Source organism: Arachis duranensis, chromosome 7 (genome assembly GCF_000817695.3).
Source record: "Arachis duranensis cultivar V14167 chromosome 7, aradu.V14167.gnm2.J7QH, whole genome shotgun sequence".
Taxonomy (NCBI): Eukaryota; Viridiplantae; Streptophyta; class Magnoliopsida; order Fabales; family Fabaceae; genus Arachis; species Arachis duranensis.
Window position 1 is genome coordinate 4,954,605 of NC_029778.3, and position 14,626 is coordinate 4,969,230.

Here is a 14,626-nt window from a genome sequence, read left to right on the forward strand (position 1 = left end):
TTTTACATTTAATTAATTATAATATTATATTAAAAAGATTGATTATTTCCAACCAATGTGAGCAACTAACTTGATATAATGAATCAAGTATATATATTTTTTAAATTAAAAATGAGACTTAAATCTAAAATTTTAAAGTAAGAATAAAAAGATTATGTTATTTTAAATTATAATTGAGAAAATAGAAAAAGGAAGAAAGGAGACGGTGGGAATAACACGCAAATTCATGTTCCAATTCCAATGGTCCATCCTGCAGTTGTTACCACTTTCCACCGTCCATTTTTCATTTTCATTTTTCACACTCCATCATGGCACTCCTTTTTAGAGGAGGATCATATTTTTACTTCTAAATCTGGCATTCACATTTGTTTCTTCCTTTTGTTAAATTGGTCTCCATTTTTATTATTATATTTTGTTCCAAACGTGAGACTAGAGTTATCTCTTGTAGTCACCAAACATAAATTTATGGAATCTACTATAAGATTGCAAATTTTTTTTATTATAGATTTACATTTTTAAAGTAGTAAGAATTATTTAAAAGAGACTCTAATGCTAAAGTTAATAATAATTTATTAAATATAAAAATTTGGAATAGATTATTAGGTAATATATTTTAAATATATTTTAAATTCTTTATTTAATTGAAAAAATTAAAAAAATCAAATAAATTCGTGTTAAATATATACAAAATTTTACATAAATATGATTCAGATTTTTTTTTTATGGTTGACATATTTTTAAGAGAGATATTTTTTAGTCAGTCACAGATTTAAGTGTTAAGTCCAATCTAAAAATTAAATCATAATATTTTTTATGGTATTTTATAAATTAATTTTTTCAATTATTCGGAATAGAGTACAAAGGTCATATAAGTGAATCTCACACATTATATATTCTTATGAGTTGTTTATAAATCATTATTTTTTAATTTCTATTTTTGGACGTAAAATATTTTATAGGTTCTCTATAGCTTTTTATAATTCAAGACCAGGTACCTTTAACTTTAATAAAATGTTGTGTACATAATTTATCTAAACTATTATCTACCCTTGGTATTTTCTATGATCCTTCAACTTTTACTTTTTCTGGTTACTCATGTCATGTTGGCCTATGATTGGATCCTGCCCCCATGGCCAAATGCAGCACACAACCTGTGACTCCCCCCAATAATTGCAACTACCTTCCAACTTGATCTTCATGGAATCAGTGTATGTACACAATTTCTACATTATAAAATTAATCTGGCCTTTATTAAATTTTGGATACATCATAAAAATCATCTAAATTATCTTGGCACTGTTAAAAATATTTTTAAATTTTGTTATCAATAAAAATATTTTTAAATAATTAAAAAATATAAAAAATGTCCCATTGTAGTTAAAGATCTCTTTGTTAATAAAACATATATCGTGATTTTATTTGTTAATTTTAAAGTCTCACTTGTCATATAAAAAATTCCATTTGCTATATTACTCTTTTTTATTAATATAAAATCTCTTAGTTTACATATGTACATTTTTGTCACGTTTTTAAATAATTTAAAAATATTTTTATTAATAACAAAATTTGAGAATATTTTTATTAGCAATAAAATATTTCGAGTATATTTTTTTTGGTTTATTCTTAAATTTTACTTAAAACATATTTATTTGATGGTGAGTTCTATGGTGTAGAAAGAAAAAAATTTCTATACCTATAGATATGTGTTGGTTCATTGGAGAGCTTGACAAGTGTTTAAAGGGGGACAAAATCTGTACTCTTTGCAGGAAAAGTACAAGGGCCTTGTTTTTTCTGCAAGTGGTTAGGTCAAAATTTTGATTGACTAATTATACTAATTAAAATTAAATTTAGTAAGATGATAAACCTCACCACAATATTATTTTTTTATCGATCTTTAACAACTACAATAAAAGGCTTCAGTTTATATATTTTATTTTGTTTGAACTTTGAATCATTTTAATCTTTTAATAAACTAACTTATTATTTTTATTTTTAATCCATATTTATTATTGTTATTACTATTATAGTAAACTTTGTTAAATCCAAATAAAAATTTAATTATTTTGTTGGTTTCTATAATTTTGCAAAATTTTCAATTAGGTCTTTATATTTTTTTAATTTGGTTTTTGCATTAATTTTTTTAATTAGGTCCTTTTTTACCGTATAGAGACTCAATTAAAAAAACTTTAGAGCAAAGATTCAATTAAAAAAAATATATAAAAACTTAATTAAAAATTTCATAAAATTATAAAAATCAATGGAATAAATAAGCTCCAAATAAAAAATATATTCATTGTGTTATATTGTAAGCCAAAATACAATTGTAATGTATTCCAGAAATATGACTCACATATTACATAATTAGTCATACTAACAATATCCATTTGTAATTAATTTTTTTTTATATTATGAGCAATACATACTTAATGATCTTTTTATTATTAAAATAAAATAAATTACACTAATTTTTGCTAGCATCTAAATTCACTAAATACGTTTAATTAAATTAAAAGTTAACAATGAAAAATATTATTTATTATATTGTTATTTACAATTTTTAAATTTTGTGACGGTAAACATACTTTTAAGACAATTTAATAATATAAAACTTATGACACAAATATTTTTTTTATTAGATATCATACAACCCTTTATTTTTAAACAATATTGCCATATAAAATAATTTACTATATATTTTGTAAATAAAAAAATAAATTTAGATTAAATGGTTAATAGCTTAAACTGAGTCGTTATTTTTCGAACAATAATAAAACAGAAATCCAATTTATGATGAGGTCTATTATTATGTCAACATAATTAGTCATAATGAAAATAATTACTCACTTAAATTCTATATAAAAAAGAGAATTTTTTTATATCATTCCTACAAAGAGTATAAACTTTGTCTCCTTCTTTAAACACTTGTCAAACTCTCTAATGAGCCAACACATATCTATAGGTGTAGAAATTTTTTTCTTTCTACACCATAGAACTCACCTTATTTGATTCATATATATTGCATGTTTGTATCATAATTGAATATAAAGTGTTAGATTTTTATTTTATTTTATTTTTAAAAAACAATGTTTATATAATATTCCTATATTCAGTGTTTTTTTTTTCTTTAATTTTGGAAGTTACACCATAACAATTTTAACCCTATCATTATTTTTTAACATATTTTTAACCCTAATATTTCTATTTAGGGTTCCTGTAATATATATCACTGTTAACACAGACAGGCGTATGACTTGGTCAAATATATATATGAATTGGCTGCAGCTTACAACACATGAATGACATGATATATGCTTGTGCCTAATAATATTTCTAAATAAATGTGAGTCCAAGTTTTGGAAATTAATTTTTTCAATAATCAAACATTATATAGTAGCAGTGGACCCAAGCCAGTGTTCTATTTATAGCAGCCAGCCGGCTATATTGATTTTCTTGTACATGCTGTTCCGTTGCATCTCTATCCAACTTATTTTAGTGTAATTATTACAACTAGACTATAAATTAATTATAATATAATATAAATCTAAAAGTATGATATTATTTATGAATTAATTAAATAATATGTAGATTAATATTAAATTTAAATATTTATGTATAAAAAATATAGTAAAATTTTTTTATTTGATTCTTTCGTATATAATTTAATATACTTATTCAAATAAAAAATAGTATAAAATAAAATATTATGAATTAATTTATTAATCATGATATATTATAATATATTTAATAGAAAAAGGTGTTAAATTTAGACACGAGAAACAAGTTTTTAGTAATTCGTGTGAGAAATTATGAAATAATAATGGAATATGTATAGATAAGTTAAATATTATAAAATTTAAATTTTTGTAACTGAAAATTTTTATGGTTATTATTATTATTATGGTATTTTAAATGTAGATATTTATTATATTTAATGAATATTTTGTGTTTAATTGAATAATGATAAGTAATAAATTTAATTGATTCATTAAGGAAATCAAATTTATAAATTTATTTTCCTTAAAAATGATTGGTTAATTACCATTTATTATTATCTATTTAAAATTATTGATATGTCATTAATTACTAAAAAAATAATGCGACTAAAACTCATTGTAAAAAAATGAGTATCAACTTTTATATAACAATAGATACATTATACTAATCTTTTAGTATATTAACCAATATATTAATTAATATCTTTATTTATTAAATATGTATAATAATAAGTAAAAAAATAATTTAGATGACAAATATTTTTATTAATATTTGTTCTGGATTTAGTCTCCCAATATTTAATAGGTTAGGTCCAATATAATCAACCCAAAAATATCTTTACTATTTTAACGATTTAGAATTATTTTTATTTTCTAATTATCTTCTAAAATTGTATGAAGTGGGATCCTTCACATACAAATAAGATAATTTATACTATTTATAAAAGAAAAATACAATTACTCTTATAAATATAATTAATTTTACACTAATATTTATTTTCTATCTTTCTAACTCTTGGATAGATACCACCCATTTCAAAGAACCAACCTTATTATATTGCTAGATCAACAGGTACTCGATTTTTTTCATTTAAATAAATACTCTTTGAACGTCAAGTAATCTTTCTAAACAATATTAACTTTTAGAATAATATTTTAAATTAATCTAAACAAAACTATATATCCTTCTAAAAATTTCTATCTTTCCGTGCAATTTTAAAAATTTTAGTGACGTCCTGCCATCAACATCTATATCTTTTAAACATATGAATCAAACACCTGAATTTTTATGAGGAATTAATCATGTTGATGCCTATCATTGTAAGTAATATAGATGTAGTTGCAGGGGATCAAAACCCTGTTATCAGAAACCTCCAAGTAAATTAATTTTTGAATATTTTCCAATATACGTTATCCAAAGTTGTTAAGAATTCCTTTTCCTCCAACTTGTTACATCTAAATAAAAAAAGGACATTTTTTTAACTTTTATTCTTCAATAAATATATTATAAATGCATTGAATATTTTAGTAATTTTTTCTACATTTTTTTATTTTTAATATTGGATTAACAATAGTATTGTTTTAAATTGTGATTTACTATGATATTTTTTTAAAATGTGGAATGATTTAATGTACAGAGTACAAATTGAACTGTCTGATTTTTAAGAAGTACAGAAATCGGACCGTCCAATTTTTAGGTACACAAATCGGACCGTTCGATTTCTGTACTCGGACCGTCCGATTTGTGTTGAAAAAATAAAAAAAAATTTGGAGTACACAAATCGGACATTCCGATTTGTGTACTCCAAATTTTTTTAACTTTTTCAACAGATTTGTGTACTCCAAACTTTTAAAATTTTTTAAACATAAATTGGAGGGTTTGATTTGTTTGTGTACCTCCCATAGTTTTAAAAAACACAAAAAATTATCATATTAAGTATAATAACAGTATAACACTCATTCTACTTTTATATCCAAATTTTTTAACCATTTTTTCTATACTAAACATTTTAATATGTATTTTTAAAATATCTGTGATAATATTATATATACCACACTTGACTTGATGATTAAAGTCATGACTATACAAGTGGTTATAGAAAATGGTCTTAATGTATTAATCATGCTTGAGAATATTAATTTCATGTTGTTAATTGTCAATTTTTTTAAGGAGAATCTTTGGGTGATTGGATCACAGAGAAATAGGGGCTTGACATAGATATTGATATAGATATAGATAGAATATGTTTAGGTGAAGAAATGTGTTTGACATCCACACAAAAATGAAAAATCTAATATAAACATCAGCCTCCCATTCCATTATGCATAAATAACTTCTCTCTTTTCCCACCAATTGTTTGATATATTGCCCCACAGAGAGAAAGATAGAAGAACAACAATAATAGGAACAGGAAACAAGAGAGAGAAGGTTTCTGAAGGAAAAGAGAAAGAGAGAGAAGGATAATAATTGAGTTGTTGTGGTGAATAGGATTTTGTTGGGGTTAGGAGTGAAGAGGAGGACCCCACGTTACCCTCCTTCTTCATCTTCACATTCATCAATATCATCATCATCATCTTCATCTTCATCATAATCATTCTCTTATATATCTTCTTTTTCTTCTGTGTATGTTCCACCACCCCAAGACTTGTTTTTCCATTGCTCTTTTCTTTTTGTTAGATCTTTAAGGTGTTTTGGGGTGGGCCTAATTCTTCTTCAGTTCAAACTAGCTAGATCTGTTATAGATTTGTAGCACCAAAAAAAGAAATTATTTTATCCTCTTTGGAGATTCTGAAGATAAGGTCTTATTTTTGTATTTTAACTCATCTTATCTCATCAAATATATTATTATTCATTTTTAGCTTCTTGCCAAATCCAATTTTCCAGGTGTGTGTAAGTTGATATCAGATCTTGGTGCCCCCCATAAGGACCATTTTCTCAAACAGATTCATATTCTTCATTGAATGACAGCTGTTAAGGTTGTCTCTGTCTGCTTCTCCTTTTTGCAATAGGAGAGGGAGGAATCAGTATTGTTATTAAGCTACACAAACACATGCTTTTGTTTGTTTGATACCCCAATTTTCACATATAAGAGGTTGTTAAATGAAAATTTTCCTTGGTTTCATTGGTGTGATTGTTACCTTATTCTTATTCTGATCAAAACCTTGGTCTAGTCAGGCCCACCATTGGGTTTAGGTGGCCTTTTATTGAACCAATAGAAAACCTTCAAACATCTTAAAAAGGTGTTTGAAGGTTCCAACTTGCTTCAATTGTTTCTTTGTGGCAAATTAGTGAGCTCATTCGGCTTAAATTAAAAGGCTTTTATGCATATATATATATATAGATAGATAGATATATGGAATATGCCAAACTGAAACTTGAACTGTGAAGGATACCCTGTGTTGTAATGCTACTTTACTTCATATATTGTTTCTCATTCTTGGTGTTTTTGAAGTCCCTTATACCCTTGAAGCCACTTCCTCCGTCATGGACATCTGAGGTGAGGTTGATCTCCCTCTTGTTCTGTGAAGACTTGTCTGTGAAATCAATCCCCAAGTTGTTCAACAGGTTTTGGATTCTTCATCTGTGTCAAGTTGTTAAGAGAATGTCTCTTATGAAGAAGACTCTAACCTCTTCAAAGGTGGAGAATGTTGAGGACACAAATGGCATGTCAGTTTTGGACTTGCCTGACCTGGTGTTGGAGTGCATTCTCGAGAGGCTTCCCCCGGCGTCGCTCTGCCAAATGGCCGGGGTTTGCCGGTCCTTGAGGGAGAGATGTGTTAGTGATCACCTTTGGGAGAGGCACATGAAACAGAAATGGGGAAGAGTGATTGGTCCAGTTGCTTATAGGGAGTGGAAATGGCATGTTGCCTCAAAGAGGAATGTTGGCAGCCCCAAGAATGGCAAGCAAAGGAGCTTGATGAGGCTTGTCACCCTTCATTGGCCCTTTTCATGGATGAGATCAAGATTGGATGAAATCAATAACAACAACATCAACAGCAAGAGTTCTTTGCCTTCTGATTCAATGATGACTTGGTATCTTGCCCTTGAGACTGGAAATTTCTGGTTTCCTGCTCAGGTCTATAACCGCGAGGTACTATTTCTATCGATGAACCTTCCCTTTATCAGGCCCTTGTTATATCTAACATTCTAGATGCAACCATAGAAAAGTTATAGTAGTTTGTTTTGATGGATTGTACTGGAGAATATTGTGTTTTTTGAACATACAAGTTACACTTACATTATTGGCTGTTGGTGATGCAGAATGGTCATGTTGGATTTATGTTGTCATGCTATGATGCTGAGCTTAGCTATGATCCACACACTGACACCTTCCAAGCCAGGTAATTGTGGTGATTATTTGCTTATCCTCATAAGATTTAAAGAAAAATGGAATTCAGATCTGTTAATTGTTAATTGTGCAGGTATCCACCTCATGGAAGAAGGGCAGTGGCTATAGAACATGGAATCCAATGGGAAAGGCTAAGATCACCACCTGTTGATACACCTCCTCATGATCTTCATATCACTGATTGTCTAAATGATTTGCATCCGGGTGATCACATAGAGATTCAGTGGAGGAGAAACAAGGAATTTCCTTATGGTTTGTTCCTTTATTTCAACTTGTTCTTTCTAATTTCGTATGCTAATTTTGATGGTAAAAGATTGGATACAATATCAGTAAACAACCTATTTTTGCAAACTAACAGGATAGGTATGAAATCGAGAAGCATCGATGATCTCTTTAAGAAAAATAAATAGAAATGGGGCAGTTGGATCCAGTTTTGAGTATTTGATAAAAAAAAAATGAATATGCATTTCCATTTACATCTGCTCATCTTGTGATTAGAATTAATTTTGTATTGTATTGGTATTCTGTAGACATGATACATGATAAGGCGCAATGGCGTCGTTTGATTCATGTAGCTAACCCCACCTAGTGGGATAAGGCTTTGTTGTTGTTGTATTGGTATTCTAGATGAATTGCTCAATGATGAAACAACTTTATGGCAGGTTGGTGGTATGGTGTCGTAGGCCATTTGGAGACATGCGATGGGAATGAAAATTACTGCCGCTGTCATAGTAGTGGTGAGTTTATGCATTTTTTATTCTTAAATGAGTGTGGTTATCATCCATTTGCTTTTTTTTTTTTTCTTTAGGCTATAGTTTCTATCATTTGTTTAATCCATGATGTTTTCTTCCTTTCTAGTGGACTATCAACTGTGCTATAGGTATGATGTCTAGTGGATTAGTGGGAGGATATGATCTGGGGATTCAACGAAAAATTAAAAAAGAAAATTTAGGATTTAGATGAATTCTGTTTTCTTAAATTCCATTGAATATAGTTTATAAAGATGCAAAAGCATACAAAATAAAGATAATGCATATGCATTTTGAAGACAGAGGACTGAGTGAACATAGGTCTTGTTTGATAACTTCCTCAAGACGAAAATACATAGACATGGTGAAACACAAACTTGCAGAAGACATTTACCAAACACAGCAAAGGACTCCTATTTCATGGAATTAATATATCAAAAGTTCTGCAATTTACCACTATGTTTTGCATTGTGGAGGTTGTAAAGTGAAAAGAAAATGATTAAATATGAAAATTGCTTTGACAGACCATACTAGACCAAAATTTGAGCTAGGTCCGTTTCCTGATTCTACATGTCAAAAACATGGACCACTCTAAATTGGTCCCCTAGACAAACCATGTCCGTATGTCATAATTCCACCAACACGTTGATAACTAGTGTCTCAGTGGATACATTTATGGCCAACTATGTTAATAAAGAATTCAATGTCAATTATAGACTCTTATCATCATCTTTATGCCACATGGGGGGCTATCATAGTCACTATAAGCTTATAAAGTCTATTTCCTTTTTTCTGATCTTGCAATGATGACTAAGATTAATGATGTAAAAGACCAATTTGTGCCTCAGTTCCTTTCCCATGAGTTCCATGAACCTTATTGTTCTTAGGTCTCTCTACTGGAAAGTTTCTTTTATGTGATCAACTCTGATGTGAAGGCATGAAAATGTTGTTCTTCATATTTCCTTTGTGTCCTTCGAAAATCGTATAATGTTTATAAGTTCTTTATAACGGTTTCATAATTTGGCTTTGTGTAATGTTCTCCCCTGGCCCTGATGAATTCATAAATCTCCTATTGTTCCTCTTTCAGTTCTATGATTTTGGAACATAAGGTCAAATTGTCCAAATTTTCAACATATTATGAGTCAGTTATGTTGTGTCAAGAATGAGAAGAGAACTTTTGGTTGCTATATATATTTCGATAAGCGAAATACTTCTTCTTTGCTGCTAACACACAAGCCTACTCCACTAATAATTTGATAGTCTAGAAGATTCAATTTTTTGAGTGATGGCATTGCTAGCCTTGTTATACTTATATCGATTGCTGCAGTGAATTTGTTAATATTTAAACTTTATTTATTGAAACTCCATGTTTTGGTTGCAGACACAGTGGTGCTAGAGTTCAATCAGTACACTCCTGACTCGCGCTGGAGGAGGACAACCATCAGTAGGAAAGATCATCGTGAGGAGGGAAACGAGGCTGACGGATTCTACGGAGGGATCAGAAAGATCAAGACTGAGCGTGAGATTGCCATTTGGAAATGCCTTTGGCCTTCTGAAGTCTTGGACTAGTAGTACTCCTTGTATCGAATCGAATTTACAGCATAGCATTATGGCAAGACTTATGATCTACATTCTCATCAATCAATCAACCAAACAAAGCATTGGCAAGATCTTACATTAAAGAAGGGGATATATAGGACTCTCATTCAGATTGAGTGAACATTGAGGCTTATCCTCTAACTTGTTCCCCTTATCATTATCACATTTTTTGTTCCTTTCATGGGAAACTTTAGGTTTATTCCTATTATTTCAATGATGTAAATTACTCATTTATGCACTATTGGCATAGAATATTCATTCCACAATATATAGTATCTATCTTATTCTCAAATTAGTAAGGTTTGAAAATCAGTAGCAATACAGCAAGATGTAGTTCAGAAAAATTTAATATGCAAACTGACCATTTGCAATAACAATATATTATGTGCCTAGGGAATACCACCTCTTTCTCTATGTTGGAACTGATTTTTGAGGAGTTTCTTATTTTTGAAGAGTTTCTTATTTGGTACACAATTTGTTGCTTTTTGTGATTAACTAAAGTATTCTTTTAAAGAGAATTCAGTATGTGATGTGAAGTTATAATAGAGAACTAACTATGGTCAAATCTAATTTAGCATTTTGAACTATTTCGGTAGTGAACCTAATTTTACATTGAATTTGAATGTAGATATAACTCATAGTACATAGATACTTATACAGATCAGTTCCTGAAAAACATTGTCATCATAGGTTTCCAACAAGAAGATATCATATGATCTTTGTTTTCATTTTCAATATCTTTTTCATTTTCATGACATAATTTTATTTGTTTCGTTGTTTTAATTTTCTCCTTCACAAACTCCTAAAAACAAAAACAAAAAAAAAGAGAAAAAGAAAAATACCATGACTTTGATGACTCAATCACTTGACATACCCTCCATGGCCTAAACAAAGAAAAAGTTTTGATCCTCTAGGCTTGTGACATACCAAGCTCATTTTGCTCATGTCACTTCTTGTTTCATCTTTATCCCTCTCTGTTGATTGTGATGAACTGACAGAATCAGCATCAAGCTTCCTCATCATGAATTCTGGCTTCTCTAATGATTCCTTTTGACCTTCTAACTTGTGTTTATCACTTGATTTCCTCATATAACCATTCCCAAAGAGAAGCTTCACTATGCTGTTTTCTTTCTTGTTCTTCTTTTTCCTTCTCCAAAATCCACTTCTCTTTCTCTCATCTTCCTTTGTCTCAAAGGCTGCATCATTGCTCTCTTCAACTGATATCATATCAACCCTCCTTGATTCTTGCTTCATCAATAGTAATGGCTCCTTTTGAAGCTCACAACAATGCGATTCGGATACTTGTATCTTTGTCTTGGATATTCCTACATGTTTTTCAGACCTATGGTTGAATCCCCTGAATGGAGAAAGTGATCTAGTCCTTCTAAGACCATTCTTCGCCTTTGAATTCGAGTTCCCTCTCTTATCATCCTTGACCTTCTCCAAAGCTGCCACGAACGGATCAAATTCATCGTTCCACAAACTATGTCGCGAAAAAGGTAGTAGCCTTAGCACCAAAGCAGGGGATTTTGGTGAAGTAAGAGTTGAACTTTGTGCACTCATCACCACACTGCCACAATCTCCATTGTTCTGAATCAGCCTCGGAGGAAGTTTAAGAGGTGGCGGCGGCTCCAATGGCAAAACCTTACCATCATTGAATAACTCATCAGCAAATGCCATGGTTTGCAATGAATCACCATCAAAATCATCATCTTTTTGGGATTTCTTGGTGTCCAAGTAACCGGTAAACCTGCGACTCGTCTCGAATTCAAACTCATCCAGATTGGAGTACCTTCCATCATCCTCATCTTGAATTGTTCTTGGTGATGTGTGACTTGTTTGGCAGCAAGAATTTGCACCTAGCTTGATGATCCTTCTGCTAGGACTAGTTGGTGCACTATAGAAGAATTTCTCATTGTTGCAGCTACTTGCAACACTAGTTGGTGCTGTCATGTATCCAAATTCATCAGAAAATGAGAGATCAATCATCTTTCAAACTTGACACAAGACACAAGATCTTGTGTTAATGGATTATGATATATACAAAAATACAAAGACTATGGTATTCAAACATTCAAAAGAGTAATATTATATAGCCTATAGCCTTGTAAGTGCTAGCATTTTTGTTCCTTAAATAAAGGGATTTTTATTTTATTTTATTACTTTATATATCATTTTATGAGTAGCTTTGTTGTCATCACCAATATTATCTCCAAAGCTATGTGAATGATCATCTAAGAAAAACGGATGTGATTAGACGATTATATAAAAAAATTTATTCTATTAGTGTATTAAAATTAAACTTATTAAATCTATTGATTTTGAATATATTTTTTTTTTCTGTTGTTATGTCCCTTTTTTATGTATATTTTGGCCTAAGCTATTGTTTATGCTAAGCAACCTTGTAATGTTTTACCCTAATTGTGTTTTGTTGTGTAGCTATGATTTCTTAATATTGGTATTACTTGTGATTTGTGAAGCATATACTTAAGGTCACGGAGAAAACTATGTCCCTAATAATACGGTTTAACAAACCTATGATGCATTTGGTGGGTCACCACACCACTTTGTCAAAGCTTCCTCCTAATCCGTGAAATTACCAAATTGTCCACAATCCCTATTAAGATAAAATAAATATATTCGGTCTTATTATTGCCCTTTGACCCTGCTTAGGAGGTTTGACTATTGAATAAGCCTAAATTTCAGGGAATTGGAATTTTTTTTTTAAGTTAGAAGTGGGACTCGAAGTCAAGACTTTTAAGTGAATATGAGAAGATTATGTTATGTGAGTTATAGTTTGTTGGCAAAAATTAGGAATGTGTTATTACTCAAGACCATAAATAATAAATATCGGATCAGTCAATTTAATAAGTGTTTTTTTTTGTTTCTTAACAAAAAGTTTTAGATTTAAATTTGAGAGTGAGCAAATTCTCAATAGAAAAAACTCTTACTTCCTTTACGAAGTTTCTATCCTATCGAGTCGAATTATCTGTAATAAATAGATAGGGAAAATTTCATTAAAATTAAAAAAAAATAAAAATACTCTATATATACAATAAAATTAAATTAAATTTTAATTTATATCTTTTTCTATAAAAAAAAATTAATTGATAACTTTTTATATGTATTTTTAAAATACATATTAGTTAAATTCTAAAAGAAATTTATTAGGGACATATATAGGAGAGTAAAGAGACACTTGAATAGGGATAAATATGGTATATTTCATTTCATATATAATAATGTGGACATAGGTGCAATTTCCTTTTGAATTGCCCAAATGCCAACCAATTGACTAAGAGGCAAGACCCCAAAAAGAGAATGCAATTACATAGGATTATTTCTAGAGCTTCAACTAAGAGGCCAATTTAGGTCTTTATAAGTCAAGATTCAGACCGGTTCATGCCAAAAAAGAAAAAAAAAAAAGAAAATGGTAACATTATACAATTACATAACCAAATTGCATATTATTTTTTTTCTGTAATATCACAAATGTGAGTTTTATTTAAACATCTGTCACTGATTCATAGGTTGTTACTACATACAAAAAGTAAATTTAAATATCTAACACTTCTTTAGATGAATAAGTAAATTAATAACTTAACCAATTTAAATTGATTTGTATATTCTTTCTCTTTTCCTTCTTTTAAAATTATTTCCGTCAAATGAAAACTCTAGGCACAAACAAAGCTACCATGGCCTAAAGAAGCAAAAGTGCAAAACTATTATTATTAGGAAGGATTGGGCCTTTTATGCCCAGTTATATATCTTCTTGCTTTCTTGGAAATTTACTATTTAGGCCGTTCAATAACCAGAAATAAAATAAAATCCCCTGCCCCAAATAGAATATTATATAGAAAATTTTGAAGCAAGAGAAAGATCTAAGTAATTGTTTGAATCATGTTGCAGGGATGAGTAGGGTATTGAAAAATATTTGGTAATAATTAATAAATATTAAATATTTTTTTTTGTTTTTCTAATATTATTGTAGTGTATATATGTCTTGGCTAAGTATTAATGTAATGTAATTCAAAGTTATTTATGGTGCTGAGAGTATTATCTATTTTTATATTCATTTATCACATAAAAAAAAAGTTCATATTTTATTTGTTTTGGTGACTTTTTATTAATTTAATTATAAATTTAATTCTAATATATTGATAATGTAAAAATTTTTACATGATTATATAATTATATTTTAAATAATAAACTAAAAAATTAATTACTTTTATTGATATGAAAATACATGATTAATTATTTAAATAAAGATTTTTTATAATCACGTTGTTTAAAATTAATATGTTATGTTTATATCAAAATTAGCTACCAAAGTCAGTTACTAGTATAAAATACATACAACAACAACAACAACAACAACAAAGCCTTGTCCCACTAAGTGGGGTCGGCTACATGAATCAAACGACGCCATTGTGCT

The 14,626-nt window shown here is 29.1% G+C and overlaps 2 protein-coding genes across 2 annotated transcripts; one reads left to right on the plus strand and one right to left on the minus strand.

Annotated features, from left to right (window-relative positions):
• The first annotated feature begins 5,745 nt into the window (after positions 1-5,745).
• Positions 5,746-10,483, plus strand: LOC107496617 (F-box protein At2g26850). The gene is made up of 5 exons (XM_016117917.3): positions 5,746-7,585; positions 7,756-7,835; positions 7,917-8,095; positions 8,506-8,580; positions 9,974-10,483. The coding sequence occupies exons 1-5, from the start codon at positions 6,899-6,901 to the stop codon at positions 10,159-10,161; spliced, it is 1,209 nt and encodes a 402-aa protein (XP_015973403.1). The 5' UTR covers positions 5,746-6,898; the 3' UTR covers positions 10,162-10,483.
• A 569-nt stretch (positions 10,484-11,052) lies between these two features.
• LOC110273882 (uncharacterized) lies at positions 11,053-12,180 on the minus strand. Its single transcript, XM_021127217.2, has one exon. The coding sequence runs from the start codon at positions 12,178-12,180 to the stop codon at positions 11,053-11,055; it is 1,128 nt and encodes a 375-aa protein (XP_020982876.1).
• Positions 12,181-14,626: the final 2,446 nt, after the last annotated feature.

What these genes read in the sequence shown, in the direction of transcription:
- LOC107496617 (XM_016117917.3), top strand. Translation starts at nt 6,899, where the DNA reads ATGCTACTTTACTTCATATATTGTTTCTCATTCTTGGTGTTTTTGAAG. An exon ending in CTCAGGTCTATAACCGCGAG is followed by an intron (nt 7,586 to 7,755) that starts GTACTATTTCTA and finishes TTGGTGATGCAG; the next exon opens with AATGGTCATGTTGGATTTAT. An exon ending in CTGCCGCTGTCATAGTAGTG is followed by an intron (nt 8,581 to 9,973) that starts GTGAGTTTATGC and finishes TTTTGGTTGCAG; the next exon opens with ACACAGTGGTGCTAGAGTTC.
- LOC110273882 (XM_021127217.2), bottom strand. Translation starts at nt 12,180, where the DNA reads ATGATTGATCTCTCATTTTCTGATGAATTTGGATACATGACAGCACCA.